General features: G+C 51.6%; 7 protein-coding genes across 7 annotated transcripts; 4 read left to right on the top strand and 3 right to left on the bottom strand.

Moving 5' to 3' along the window:
- Window positions 1-1,304: 1,304 nt before the first annotated feature.
- CTAM01_12543 (daunorubicin C-13 ketoreductase) lies at window positions 1,305-2,499 on the bottom strand (the record flags this gene model as incomplete). Its single annotated transcript, XM_060528548.1, has 4 exons — window positions 1,305-1,944; window positions 1,999-2,071; window positions 2,137-2,369; window positions 2,426-2,499. 4 exons carry the CDS (start codon window positions 2,497-2,499, stop codon window positions 1,305-1,307), a joined length of 1,020 nt encoding a protein of 339 aa, XP_060376823.1.
- A 1,027-nt stretch (window positions 2,500-3,526) lies between these two features.
- CTAM01_12542 (uncharacterized protein) lies at window positions 3,527-4,838 on the top strand (the record flags this gene model as incomplete). The annotated part of the gene is made up of 3 exons (XM_060528547.1): window positions 3,527-3,914; window positions 4,154-4,473; window positions 4,563-4,838. The coding sequence occupies 3 exons, from the start codon at window positions 3,527-3,529 to the stop codon at window positions 4,836-4,838; spliced, it is 984 nt and encodes a 327-aa protein (XP_060376822.1).
- A 152-nt stretch (window positions 4,839-4,990) lies between these two features.
- On the bottom strand, window positions 4,991-6,541 carry CTAM01_12541 (FAD binding domain-containing protein; the record flags this gene model as incomplete). The annotated part of the gene is made up of 2 exons (XM_060528546.1): window positions 4,991-5,990; window positions 6,048-6,541. 2 exons carry the CDS (start codon window positions 6,539-6,541, stop codon window positions 4,991-4,993), a joined length of 1,494 nt encoding a protein of 497 aa, XP_060376821.1.
- Window positions 6,542-8,183: 1,642 nt separating this feature from the next.
- Window positions 8,184-8,348, top strand: CTAM01_12540 (spherulin-1A; the record flags this gene model as incomplete). Its single annotated transcript, XM_060528545.1, has 1 exon — window positions 8,184-8,348. One exon carries the CDS (start codon window positions 8,184-8,186, stop codon window positions 8,346-8,348), a length of 165 nt encoding a protein of 54 aa, XP_060376820.1.
- Window positions 8,349-8,413: 65 nt separating this feature from the next.
- On the top strand, window positions 8,414-8,650 carry CTAM01_12539 (spherulin-1A; the record flags this gene model as incomplete). Its single annotated transcript, XM_060528544.1, has 1 exon — window positions 8,414-8,650. A coding segment is annotated over one exon (237 nt), but the record flags the coding sequence as incomplete, so codon positions are not given.
- Window positions 8,651-10,282: 1,632 nt separating this feature from the next.
- On the top strand, window positions 10,283-11,615 carry CTAM01_12538 (tyrosinase central domain-containing protein; the record flags this gene model as incomplete). Its single annotated transcript, XM_060528543.1, has 3 exons — window positions 10,283-10,681; window positions 10,756-10,828; window positions 10,888-11,615. 3 exons carry the CDS (start codon window positions 10,283-10,285, stop codon window positions 11,613-11,615), a joined length of 1,200 nt encoding a protein of 399 aa, XP_060376818.1.
- A 74-nt stretch (window positions 11,616-11,689) lies between these two features.
- CTAM01_12537 (trichothecene 3-O-acetyltransferase) lies at window positions 11,690-13,021 on the bottom strand (the record flags this gene model as incomplete). The annotated part of the gene is made up of 1 exon (XM_060528542.1): window positions 11,690-13,021. One exon carries the CDS (start codon window positions 13,019-13,021, stop codon window positions 11,690-11,692), a length of 1,332 nt encoding a protein of 443 aa, XP_060376817.1.
- Window positions 13,022-13,154: the final 133 nt, after the last annotated feature.

Here is a 13,154-nt window from a genome sequence, read left to right as displayed (position 1 = left end):
TGAAAAGCGCTGGGCGCGAAGAAAGAAGAACAATTTTTTGCGGAAAAGAAGACCATCAAACATCACGACGAAAGCGCGTCGCGTGGCGGGAGGCCATTGACTTTTCTACACAGACCCGAAAGTATTCTATGCCCATGCATCACGGCCGTTGTCATGAGCATCGACAAGCCACCATGGTTTCACGAGTGTCGTTTTGCGCCTCCTCCCCTTCGGCGCCACGCGAAAGAACAGCAGATCAAAAAGAGACCTCACCGAGTGCCGCATCAATGGGCGGGAGCTAGCAGCGACTTCCAAGGCACTACAGCGTGCAAAGTCTTCATAGCTTGCTTGAGGGTGTACGTGCAGACTCGTGTTTATGGAGCGCGATATGCTATGGCCCTTCGGTCTTTGTGCGGGAAGAGGAAATCTTAACAACGAGTACGGATAGATGTAAACAACATGTTTTCCATCTTGTAGGTCGTTTCGCACCCTCAACTTCATCGTCGATTCAGTCTCCGAGTGAAGAAACGACGATGAGGATTCCTGTTCGGAACATGAAAAGAAGATTACGGCACAGCTTATCTCGGCGCCAATTGACAAGAGGCCGCCACAAGACCGCCCTCTCCAATTCTTCAAGAGGAGCCACGGGCAGAACAAAATTAGCAATCCCGAATTAGACCAACATAGCTCACCATTTTCAACCTAGTGCCTCGGGCTGGGAGCAAACTAATGCTCGGCGCACTGACGCCTTGAGGAAGAATTCTGCCTTTGCCGACTCACCTGACGGGGCCGGACCGTCTCGATGTGTGATCACTGGCAGTCTCAACACGTGGGATACAGGCATCTGCGAGCAGTGGGACACTGGCCTGGAAAGCAGTTAACATTGGGATCACCGTGGCATATTGTGATGGCCCAGGCACTAAACATGCATCCTGCTGTGAGATTGCAGGAATCGCGGGAGATCATCCTTGGTGAAACGTCATGTAATAATTACTGGAAGCTGCTAAACGTCATTATTTCTTTCTCAACTTTCTTGATGCTCTGAAAGGATGCTGAACCTCATTTCTGAAGAGTGGGTGCGCGCGTTGGTGCCTTCGAGATGATATCAACCGGCTTCACACCTCTTCGGAGAACGCTATCCCATGCACCTGGAAACGGGTCCTGTATACTCCGTAACCGCATGCCCCCTGAAGGCTTCGAACCAAATTTGATACACTACTGTGTTCTGTTGATTGATCGAGTATTTGCGTGCATCGAGAATAGGATAGATGAGAACATTCGTATGGAAGCCTGGGCAAACCTCGTCTGCCATCATCTCGTCGCGACTACCATTCTTGAAGTGGTGCGAGGCCGAGCGTCGCCAGGTACTTGTTCGCCTCGACTGTGGTGTGCTCCCACATACCCCTCACCTGCTTCTCGTTCTTGGCGACCGGATTCGGTGTCACGATCTTTCCAAACGGCTCTAGGTACCTACCCTTGTACTTGTCTGCATTCTCGCGAACCTCGGCGGCAGTGGCCGCAAAGACGGATGTGATGGCGCCTTGGTCGACGGTGAGGAAGGCCGCCGATCTAACAAGGGAGAAGAGGGAGTTTCCAATGTCCTTGCTACCGGGGCTGGCCACGCCACCGGGGTGCACTGAGATGGACAGGATCGGGAGACTTTGCTCATCCAGAATTCGCTGCAGCTCTTGGGCGAAAAGGAGATTGGCGACCTTAGAGACAGCGTAGCGAATCATGTCGACCACAAAAATACGGCTAATGATATAGCGCCATTGCCACGGGTAATAAGGCACAGGCTTCGTCAAGAAAGAAGCGGAATCAAAGGTGAAGCCGTAGTTTGATGGCAGCATGGCATAGTTGACGTTGGAGCTGAGAGTGATGATACGGACGTCGGCCCCGGGTTGCTTTGTGGCTTCCTTGAGAAGCGGCAGTACGCCGTTGGTGAGAACAAAGTGCCCGACGTGGCTAGTTGCACGAAATATTAGCAAGCATGTCCACGTGGGTTTGACGAGCACTTACTTGACCCCCATGTGCCATTCCCACCCAGGACCCATCGTCTCCGTTGTGCCGGAGGCTAGACCGGCATTGTTTACTTTGAGGGGTATCCTATCAGCATATTTCTGCCCTCAACTCTTAATAAACACAACGACGACTCACTAAGAATGTCCACCCTGGTCTCCTTGCTCTTCAGCTCTTCAACAGCGGAGGCGACCGACTTGAGGTCTGCCAAGTCCAAGGGGAGCCAGTGGAGGTTGGCGGTATTTATCGCAGGATTTTCGGCCGCCAGTACTGTGCGAGTCTCGTCGGCTTTGGCCTTCGATCTTGCTGTGAAGTAAACCTTGGCACCTCGAAGGGCGAGGTACTTGACGGTTGACAAGCCAATGCCTGCACTGCAGGTGTGTCAAAAGAATTGCTTGCTTTTCATTCGGTTGGGTCCACAACATACTTCCCACCGGTAACAACAACCACTTTACCTTCGAGGTTGGGCATATCAGTGAGGGGGTCCCACTTTCCAGACATCTTGAGCTGCTTTTTTCTCTTCAACTTGTTGTAGTTCGGGAATTTGGTGATCGAATCACTTTATCTGGACCAGGTTCTCTGTACGATGTTTTCTCCTGTCTTCGCCGTTGTACTTATTATCTTCAGCGCGAAGGATTCATCGATCTGGCGTGCCGCGTCACTGTATCCTTGCTAGGCACAATCAGGCCAACGTCTCCCTTCTCGGAAACTTATCACACGTTTGCTCATGTAATCAACCCGTAGACCGGTGCCGAGCCCGACGGGAGCGGAGACGACTGGGGGTTCGGATGGAGCCGCTGCCCCTTGGGTCTCGTCCGATTCGGGACAATGCTGGCCTTGGCATTCCCCACCATCGCTGGGACGTTTGGATAACTTGAGATCCTGATTCGTGGAGACTCTAGACGCTATCCAGCGGCTGCTCTTTGTTGCCGGGGTCGGGTTGAAGAGGCGAGATACATGATTGGTCAAGTTCTGTGTCATGGCCAGAACCAACCTGGAACCAACAAGCAAAGGGAGTCGAGGGCTGTCCATTCGTTCAAAGACCGCACGCGGTGGAGGGGAGGAGGCAGCGGGAGAAGATGAGGAGGGGGGCCGGAGACGAAGCCAGATGTCGACAACACAGTCAGCTTCTGGCATTCTTCAGACATCCTCCTCTTTCCATTCTGCCACACACCCTTCCCGTCAGTCAGGATTCCACTCCTCTCATCTCGTGCACCAGAAACCCTTGTGTGACCCGAGCGTTTGCTGGAATAGGCAAATGCCAACCTTGTCCCCAGATCATCACGGACGTCTCCCGAGCCACTGAAGCTCGCTCAAGTCACCCATCTCGTACCTCTCGTCCCGGCCCTACGGTTCACTTCGATTAGCGGGTTCCTCTCGCTGCCTTGCTATTCGGTAACGAAGGTCTTTGACTCCATTTTCGAGGTGAACCGGGAAGGGGTACGAAGGGTACGCCATCCGAGGTCGTTCAACGTCCAGCCCTTACTCGTCCGCCTCTCGACGACAGTGGTCCACGGCTTCGCCCGCGATGCCGCCCGCGAGCAAGGGCGGCGGCAGGAGCCGGGAGGAAGGGTTCCTTTTTGTGCCCATCACCCATCCAAGCGAGACCAAGGCCTGGAAGAAAAAGGTCAGATCGCACGCCGCACGCAATCCAAAAGCCCGTCAGCAGCGGGTGGCCGCCTATCAGAAGTCAACCACACCTCCTGAGCAAAGCCAAATCGAAGATTCCCCGGCTCGCCCATCGATTCAATCTGTGAGGTTGTGGCTTGTCACGACCCTGAAAAACGGCTCGCGTTCTGGCCACACCCCCCTTCTCGCCGGCAGCCCCGTTTCAATGCTCGGCGCCGCTAGAACGGATCCATTCAACGCCTTCGTCAGGAGGGTCACTATCCAGGAGCAAGGACTTCTTGACCACTGTGAGTATGAGACCTGAAAGCTTGACTGATAATGTACATCAGCCTGTAGAAGTTGCGGGCCGTGACTGCAGTCAACCTTGCAAGTATAAAAGGACGGGCTGCGGTATAAAGGAACCTTTCCCTGTTCCCTCCCGCCCTTCCCGTTGCTTGCATGCACAGACTGCAGCTCATACCTCGGAAAGAGCATGCTGTTTTTCTTGATTGTGCCAAGGCTAAAAGCTGACTATGTCTGTATGCAGTCCTACGCAGCATGGCGTTACTAGAGTTGATCCGTTTGCCAGAGATGGAAGTGATGGTGCAAGGTGAACGAACGGCATTCTGCAAGATGATGACGACCTACTGGGTGCAGTCAGCCCTCGCCGATCCGGGAATGCTTTCTTTGGTACTGCTCTGGTCTATGCGACACCTTGCCACTGTACGAGAGGAGGGCTACAATGACCCTGTGATGACGATGTATAAGATGGAGACCATACGCCAGCTCAACGCAACAATCACCAGAGAGGGAAACAATATCAGTAACCTCACCATGGCCAAGAGCCTTTGCTTGGCATCAGACGCTGTAAGAGATCACCATATCCCCAGGGTTCAAGATCACATGCCTAGTATCAAGTGAGTACAATCATGACGTGCTAACACAAATCGTTCCAGAATTTGGTTGGAGAACCTGACGTAGCCGAAAAGCACTTGAAAGCCGTTGAACGCATGGCACTTTTGTGCACCGGTGGGACAAAGTCGGCTGTGGGAGAGGGGGATGAGTCGCTCAACGATCTGCAAATGTTCTTCAGCGAGAACGATCTGTCCCCGGCACACATGGCACAGGTCAATCTCAGCTTCAAATCAGAAGAATCGAAAAGAGCTGGGGGAGTAAACCGGAACATGGACTATGTAATACGTCCGACAAGAACTCCGACGAGAGCTGCCTAATTTACTAATACCAAAAACTACATCATGATATTTCAGTGCTTGGTGCTAATGATCCATGCTTTTTTGTCTCATTAAAACAATTCTCATACACGCCCCAGCGTGGAACTAATGTGACAGTAAATAGGCTAGGTAGTTACATGTGTGCACATGACTTATGAGCCCACCCCCTGCGGGTAGGTGAACAAATTCTTGGGATCAAGCTTAGCCTTGATAGCCTTCAAACGCCCCAGATTATCCCGGTAGTACTGATCTTGTGCATCCGCATTGCTGAGCTGGGAGTCGGCATAATTCACGTAGCGACCCCACTCATTAGTTGCCATGGTGTTTGTTACTGATGCCATCCATTTGCTGAGGAATTTGTATCCGGACTTTGGGTACGCAGAACTTCCAGAAGAGTCATAGAACTGCCACATGAGCACCTTATCACGATGGGCGTAAGCTGTCGCTGAGTTTGAAACCTGGGCTGTCTTGGTTTTGCCACCATGGACATCGATGAGGACGAACCAGCCGCTGTCCGTCGACTTTGCTGTGTTCTGGTAGTAATCGGCAAAGGCAGCGAAGCCCGCAGTCGAGACCGTCTTGGTCATGAGACTCGAGGCGTAGAAAGTATCGGATAAGCTCTGCGGTCCGGTCTCATCAAGGGCCGCTGAGCCGGCGTAGTGCTCCAGCTGGCCGATCCAGTCAGTCTGGGTAATGGTTGCGCCACCGACGTCGATACCCAGGGGTGAGAGGAACTTCTTGAGCACAGCGCGTGTCTGGTCTGCGGTCCCGTAGTAGAGGCCGTCAAACGCGGTGCTGTCGGCGGTGACGACGGCCCGCATATTTAACTCAATAGGCTTGTCGTTCTGGGCATACTTTTGGAGAGCCACGAGAGCCGAAGCCAGCTTGTCCTTCTTAAATGGTGATGAGACCTTGAACCATGTGACAACTGATGGAGCTGCGAAGGTGTTGAACTTGAACTCCGTGACGATGCCGAAAGACGATCCTGCGCCACGGAGGGCCCAGAAAAGATCCGTATTCTGGGTTTGCGATGCTTTGACGACCTTTCCGTCGGCCGTGACTACGGTCGCCTCAAGGATCCAATCTTGCGCAAGGCCGTACATGGAAGATGAGAAGCCGAAGCCTCCATGCAAGACATGTCCCATACCAACACTGCCAGCTTGGTGTTAGCCTCCCTTTCACAGCCGACCAATGTATTTTGACGCTTACCCAGGACATGATCCATGCGAGATGGCCCGGCCTCCCTGATCAAACAGCTCCGTCGCGATGTGACCGAGCCTCGCGCCCGCTTGCACCGTCGCAGTGTTATCGGAATTCAACGTCACGCCGTACATCTCGTCGAGCCAAACAACCACATGGCCGTTTTCGCCGCCGAGTCCGGCCGAAGAATAGCTGTGACCGCCGCCCCGGGCTGTGACCTTGAGATTATACTGCGCTCCGCACTTCACGGCGGCCTGCACATGGCTGACATCGGTAGCCGTTACTACAACGGCTGGTGTGTATTGCAAACGAGAGTTGTAGGGCCGGATATCGTCGGACCAATCTGAGGATGAGGATACGGCAACTGGTGCCTTGGCGGCGTTGAGACACCCCTGGACTGTGTTGTTCGATGTGCCGGGTTTGGTTGCTGCTTCGGGCAACGGCTTAGCCACGGTCGAGTGAATGCTGCCAAGAGCCAAAGAAAGAATGATATTTGACCACATGTTATCAATGAATGTGAGTGAGCTTGCCTCGAAAGATGAGATTCGTGGTCCAGCTCTCCGTGCCATGTAGGTTTATATGTCGACGAAGAGACTAGGACGTCTATTCCTGGTGTTGCACCTAGACCCATTCGCCTCCACGAGAGCGGTAAGGGTTCGGTAGGGCCGCCCGTCATCTCTTTGATCTTTGAACATGATCCGAACGAGCTTCTCCACGGGGCCATTTGGATTTGTGGGTTTTCTGGGGATCAGACCAGACAATGGAAAGAGGCGCCAGCTCCCAAGTTGATGACTGGTCTTTGTCTGGGGCCTTAGTCACAAACAGTTTAGCCCGGGGTCGATCTGTTTGCACCGACGGAAACGGCCCAAGACCAAACCGATCGCAAATTTAGGCCTTTCAAACACGAGAAATAAGGTACTACCTAGGTGCGGCGAGGCGGCCAAATTTCGGGAAGCCATATAAAAATTATAGAGAGGGCGCTTGTCTCGGGCTTTCCTGGGCCGTACCCCATCCTGTAGTCCTCCGAGATGAACAATGATTTCAAGGTCTACAAGGCTCGTAGGACAACCACCAACCGAAGGCCAGCTCGTCCGTAGTTTCGTCATGGGTGAACTTCAAGACGAACGCTCCAATTGAGTCTAGCGGAGGAGCAAGCCGCAAGATGACTGCAAGTATTTGATGGCCCAATCCCAGCACATTATCCTCGACCACCGGCCTGGAGGGGTGCCTTAGCCCCTACTTAATTGTACCTTGGTGCCACACATGGTTCTTGTCTCAGCCTCTGAAATCATTTTTGACTGATAGCATCAGAGGCAGGGGATGCGCATTCATCCGCCATAATGTCAATATCGCCAAGTATCATGAAATTTTGTAGTTTCCATAGACCAATTGAGTAGACAATGTGATAAGTGCAACCGCACTTCCTAGCCTGCTAGGCTGTTCTCGCGCTGATGTGCAAGGAGTTGAGGGCCTGAGCCTAGGAGGATGATAAGTTGATCTCAGCGATTGAAAAACACACCACACTAATATCTCACCCGACTCCTGAAGGATCTTTATGACAGCGTAGCATCTGCATGCCTCTCTTTAGCTCCCACTTAGTACCTGTGCCTGCAATTGACGTCGATGGCTCCTCCAGCCTCACTCGTCTGGCATTTTTGAGATGATCCTTCAGTTGGGGGCGAACATTAAGCTGAGCAATCTTCACAAGTTTCTGCATTTCTGGGAAGTATAAAATAGATGTTGACTATCGAGAATCTTGACAGTGTCTCAAATGTGAAATACTCTACAGCTTCGTTCTACTTCATTAAATACCTGTCTCAAAGGTGCCAACAATATCCTTCACGCTGCATTCTAGCACAATGTTGATCATTATCTTCTACATTTCCTTCGTTACGGGTATTGCCCTTGCAGTAGACCAGCCAGTGAGCCCTGATATCAACACAAAGCAAAAAAAAAAAAAAGAAAGAAACCGGCTACTGAGCTCGACAAGTTGCAGCTCGTCAAAAATGACTATGTATTTGACTTCAAGAAACACGAGTACTTCACATACTCTCCCGGCGGCGTCGTGAACGCAAACGCAGCAACTTCTCCACGGCAACTGGTCATGGGCTGACTGTCACCTGGCTCGCTCTTGGGCTCTGTGCTATGTTGCCGCCTCACTACCACCCCCGTGCCACCAATTTTGTGGTCGCTGTTGAAGGCCAGACTCAGACATGGATGATTCAAGAGAATGGTGCTAACCCAGCCACTACGACACTCAAGCCAGGACAGCTGACCATCTTCCCCAGGGGCAGTCTCCACCCCACGTAGAACAGGTATATTTATGGTTTACGACGGGGCGGCACGAATAAGCTCTTGGCTAATTGTAACCCCTTCTTGCAGGGTGCGGCTATGCCACGCTTATTTCAGCCCTTGTCTCCGATGATACGGGCACCTTGAGTATACTCAACGGCCTTTTCAAGTTGCCCAATGACATGGTTCAGGCTGCCTTCGGAGGCATTTCGGGATCGAAGAGTAGCGAAGGAAGTGGAAATCGCGTTCCTGGTGTGGGTACCGGAGCTGCCCTCGGATCCGAAGAGTGCTTGGCTAGGTGCGGCATGGGAAAGCGCTAGAGTGAGGAACTAGAATGGCGATGATGCCAGGAGTTTGCAGGCCGAGCGAACCGTTTCAAGTATGAAGTTCCGAATCTTATGCTCTTCTTTTCGTTCTATTTGAGTTGATAACGCGATTATGCTGATATTTCACTTCGTAAATGTTTATTCAGTTTGCTTGTGAAGTAATGAACAAGAAGAGAACAAGAAGAAAGAACTTCTTTCTGGGGGGTTAGAGAAGTGTCACTCAGCAGTGATTAGGAGTAAAGGGATAGAGTAGGGAGTTTGTAGTTTTATTACACGGATATCCATACCCTCCTTCAGGTGAGCCACTCATAGCGCGAGTTGAAGCACTCTTATCTCCTAGCCACTGTACCAAAGTTCCCATGATAGATCCTCCAACGTGGTTACGTGATCAATGAGTCAGTCAAATATGATGATGTTGCACCATGTTACCTTGTGACTCGTATCCTGACAATGAGAACGAGCCAGAGAGCTTTGGATAAGTCCTCAGAAAACTTGTGAAGCTGAAGTCTCCATTGCGACCATCATGTCTCCAGCCCACATAAAATCTTGTCAAGCGAGCATGGAAGCGTCAGGAACTTAGCCTGCAGTGCCACTGTATTCGGAGGTTGGCGAGACTGGACTAAGCGATAGCCAAGCTAGTCTATTATTCGACGGACTTGACTGCCTAGAAATCAACTTATAGGAAAAACCTGGCGCTTAGCCCTAAACAAGGCGATCTGTGTCAGGGATGGAGCTATCCATATGGAAAGTCATTTTTAACAATATGACTAGCTTTCCTATAGGTCATGGTGATAATACTCACATAGATTGCTTCCCCACTTGGGTGCAACTCAAAATGCTAAGAAGCATTGGTGACCCCGAGCTGCGGAACCGAAAAGCTCCCGACCATCACAGAGCTTATTCTATCAACTCCAGTTTCACAAACCTAAAATAGGTGCCAATACTTCTCGGCTGCTAAAATGCTTGTTTGCAATTGAAGGTGACCTTGCATCAGGAATTACACCCAAGAGCCTTAGCGATGAAATTAAGGTTATTTTGAGAGCCTGGGTTTCAACTCTGACCTGCTCTATGAGGACTAGAACCCTGGACAAGTATAATGCAGTCTATGTTCACACGCGAGTCACTACCTTAGACCACGCTGACAAAAAAGTTTCCGTAAATTCAAGCCGTGAACTTGGCTGTGTCATTGCGGCTGTTCGGCGCGCTTGACCAGGCTTGAGGGTGGTGCCCCAGATAACAAGGTTCCATGCTAGAACCCACGCGCAATCCTCGCTTCCGTACTCTGAGTCGGGATCCTGTAAGCGATGTTGCAATTTGCATCTCCAAAGACTAGTAGAGTACGCCACGAGATTCACGACCCTGGCCCAGGATGATGCTGTCACCGCAACTGCAACTAGTCATATCCCAAATGGATCGCGGATGGATTTCCTTGGACCCGCGGGCACTTGATATCGGGAGGTTTTATACAGTTTTGCTGTCATCTTGTTGAACTTAAGTACCTTGGAGTCCGCTCCATTATCCGTGCCATCTTTCATCAACCAGCCTAATAATCAATCATTGACCGCGCTTAGAGGCCATTGAAGTTCTTGCAGTCGAGCACTTTTCGGCGTCCACTCTTTTCTCACCATGAGTCCTTCTCTTCTCAGCGCCTTTTCGGTGCTTTTATTTGCCACTTCCTTCTTCCTCCCCGTCAAGGCCGCGGCACCATCTTACAACTTTAGCCAAGAGGCCATCAACAACGGCGACGCCCTTGCTCAACTTGCTGCACAGGCTCTGGCTAACTCTAAAGAATTGCACCAACGTTCGGGTGCATTTGCAAACTCAACATGCACGCCGGACAAGGTTCGCGTCCGCCGAGAATGGAGAACACTCCCTGCCGAGCAGAGGAGAGCCTTTGTAGCTGCTATTGAGTGTATGCAGAGTTCCCCGAGCTTGTATGAGCCGGGAGTGATGCCTGCTGCAAAGACTTTGTATGATGACTTTGTGGCTATCCACCTTAAGCAGACTCCTGTCATTCACAGAACGGTAAGAGCGCAAATTTGGTGTAAGAAAAACGATGTTGTGCCGAGAGCTAACGTTTCTCTTGCTCTTCTGCCTAGGCTAATTTCCAGCTCTGGCATCGCCTGTACACAGACGTGTTTGAGCAAAAGGTCCGCGAATGCGGTTATACTGGTAAGCATTTGTGGCTTATTGCCTGACCATCTGTCAGGATACATCTGACACAATCTTAGGTACGTTTCCCTTCTGGGAATGGGGTTATGATGCGGAAGACCCTACGCTGTCACCTCTCTTTGACGGATCGGACACTTCCATCGGCAGCAACGGCGCCTTTGTTCCTCATGAAGGCCTCGAAATTCACCAGGCTTACACCAACGTAACTCTCAAGCTCGAGCCCGGATCTGGTGGTGGGTGTGTCATGTCGGGCCCCTTCTCCAAAATGACGGTCAACCTCCCCGTCGTTCAGAACACAGACACTCCTCTCGCTGCTGACCCGCGCTGCCTGCAGCGAGACCTGAACAAGCACGTCTCTTCTCGACACACCACATTTCGGAACACGACGCTCCTTCTGACTGAGCACAACACTCTCGAGTCGTTCTGGGGCTTTTTGAATGGTGATGATCGTTACATCAACCCCTTTGAGCTAGGAGTTCATGCGGCTGGCCACTGGCAGCTCGGAGGCGACTCTGGCAAAAACTTCTTCATCTCTCCGGCTGACCCAGCATTCTTCCTGCACCACAGCCAGATCGACCGTGTTTATTGGATCTGGCAGATGCTTGACTGGGAGAACAGGCAGGATATCTTTGGTACTGTCACGATGCAAAACATTCCCCCGAGCCGCAACGGCACTTTGGACGACCTGGTTGATCTTCGGCCTTTGGCTGAGCCAAGAAAGCTGAGGGACCTTATGAGCACGATTGGAATCGGTGGCTCTCCGTTTTGCTACGTCTACGAGGGGTAGTTGCTCCTGTGGTATCAGATCAAGATTAGGGGGGACAGAATGGCAGTCGTTGAAGGGCCTGGAATGCCCGATAATTACTTTCCTATGTACTTTGAATACTTCAACCATAATTCATCCTTCTTTAACCCATTCATGTCCTCGTCCCTTAAACATATTGCTAGTGCGATGCTGCCATCTGGTGCCTTGGGAAGCAGGTAGCCAAGACTCTCCACGGGTGTGAATTGTGGTCTCCGGACCGACTCAGGCTTGCCCAATCCCAATCCAAAGTCGTGCTCATAAAGATCGAGTTTCGCCCAGGAACTAAAGGCCAAGTCTCTATCGAGATGAAGGGTCCCGGTGAATGAGAAGACACTCTTATCGGCCGCTTGGTTCATGAGTGTCGCCAAAGCCCGCACTCCGAAGCTCAAGGCTGCAGGATCTACAGTTGATCGGAGTTGAGATGCCGCTTCCCCTAGAGGTCTTTCGATGAGGTCCTTAATCGCCATGGAGTTGTTCGTCATGCTTTGGATGAGGGCTGGGAAAGTTTGAGGAATGCCCATATATTCTCGCACATTGATAGCTCGAGCGAGCTTAGTTGCCGCGTCGTTCGGTAAGCGCTTCACACGAATGCGACTGATTGACTGCCAGACGAAGGCAGTAAGGGCATCGTCTGTTGTGATATAGCCTGACTTGACCGTCTCCGAAGCCAATGACTTTAAGGCTGAAAGAGAAGCTGCAGAAAAGTCAAAGTAGGCCCAGCTGCATGTGGCAGGTGCCGTTGCCGGCGTTGCTGAGGGCTTGATGATCATCGCATCAGTCTCGGGCCCACCCTCAAAGTCCTTGAGGAGGGGAATGATGTTGTGGCGTGTCAGGTTGCCAGTTGCTACTTCCTCTTCGGTGAAGTCTTCACCCTTGCACGCCTTGGACAGGAGTTTGATGAGTTGTCCTTGCCCGGTTCCATCGAGCACCTGATGGTGACCAAGGAATGCGAGAATGAGCCCGCCTTTGATGAACGTAGCTTGGGTGATGAAAACTGGCTCAGGTTTCCCTACTAGATTGGGATCGATGGGTAGAGTCGGGCGAGGACAGACGATGCTTTCGTCAAGCATGGCGAAGGGAAAGCCTGACGTTTTCATGTCTTTCATCGACGATACTGATGGGTCCTCTCTCAGATCCTTGACAATCAAGGGCGGGGTTGGTTCCAGTGGCGCGATCTTGAAGATGCCTGTGTTACCTTCGCTCGCGCCCTCGTTGATTATCTGCCCTGCAACCCAGGGAAACCCGGCGGTAAGTCGCTCAAGACCGCTTGTCAGAGTTTTGGTGATGTTTGCATAGGATTGGTCATCTTCGACGGAAAAGCAGACCGCTATCTGGGTGTAGATTTTGAGAGTGGGCTGCTGGCCCAGAATCTCGATAGGCTCGTCCATGTTTTTTTGAAGTGACTTGATGTATGCAAATGTCAGAAAACGCAACTGTGTCGCTGGAGATGCGAAGGGGTCTGTGATGTGGTGATGTCGAGTGAGTTGAAGTCGGAAGGAATTGACTGCAAGCCCGTCATGT

The sequence above is a fragment of the Colletotrichum tamarilloi genome (assembly GCF_030869305.1).
Source record: "Colletotrichum tamarilloi strain Tom-12 chromosome Unknown Scaffold_78.1, whole genome shotgun sequence".
In the NCBI taxonomy this organism is placed as follows: domain Eukaryota; kingdom Fungi; phylum Ascomycota; class Sordariomycetes; order Glomerellales; family Glomerellaceae; genus Colletotrichum; species Colletotrichum tamarilloi.
Note: the sequence above shows the minus strand (reverse complement) of the source record. Positions and strands in the feature narration are given on the sequence as shown.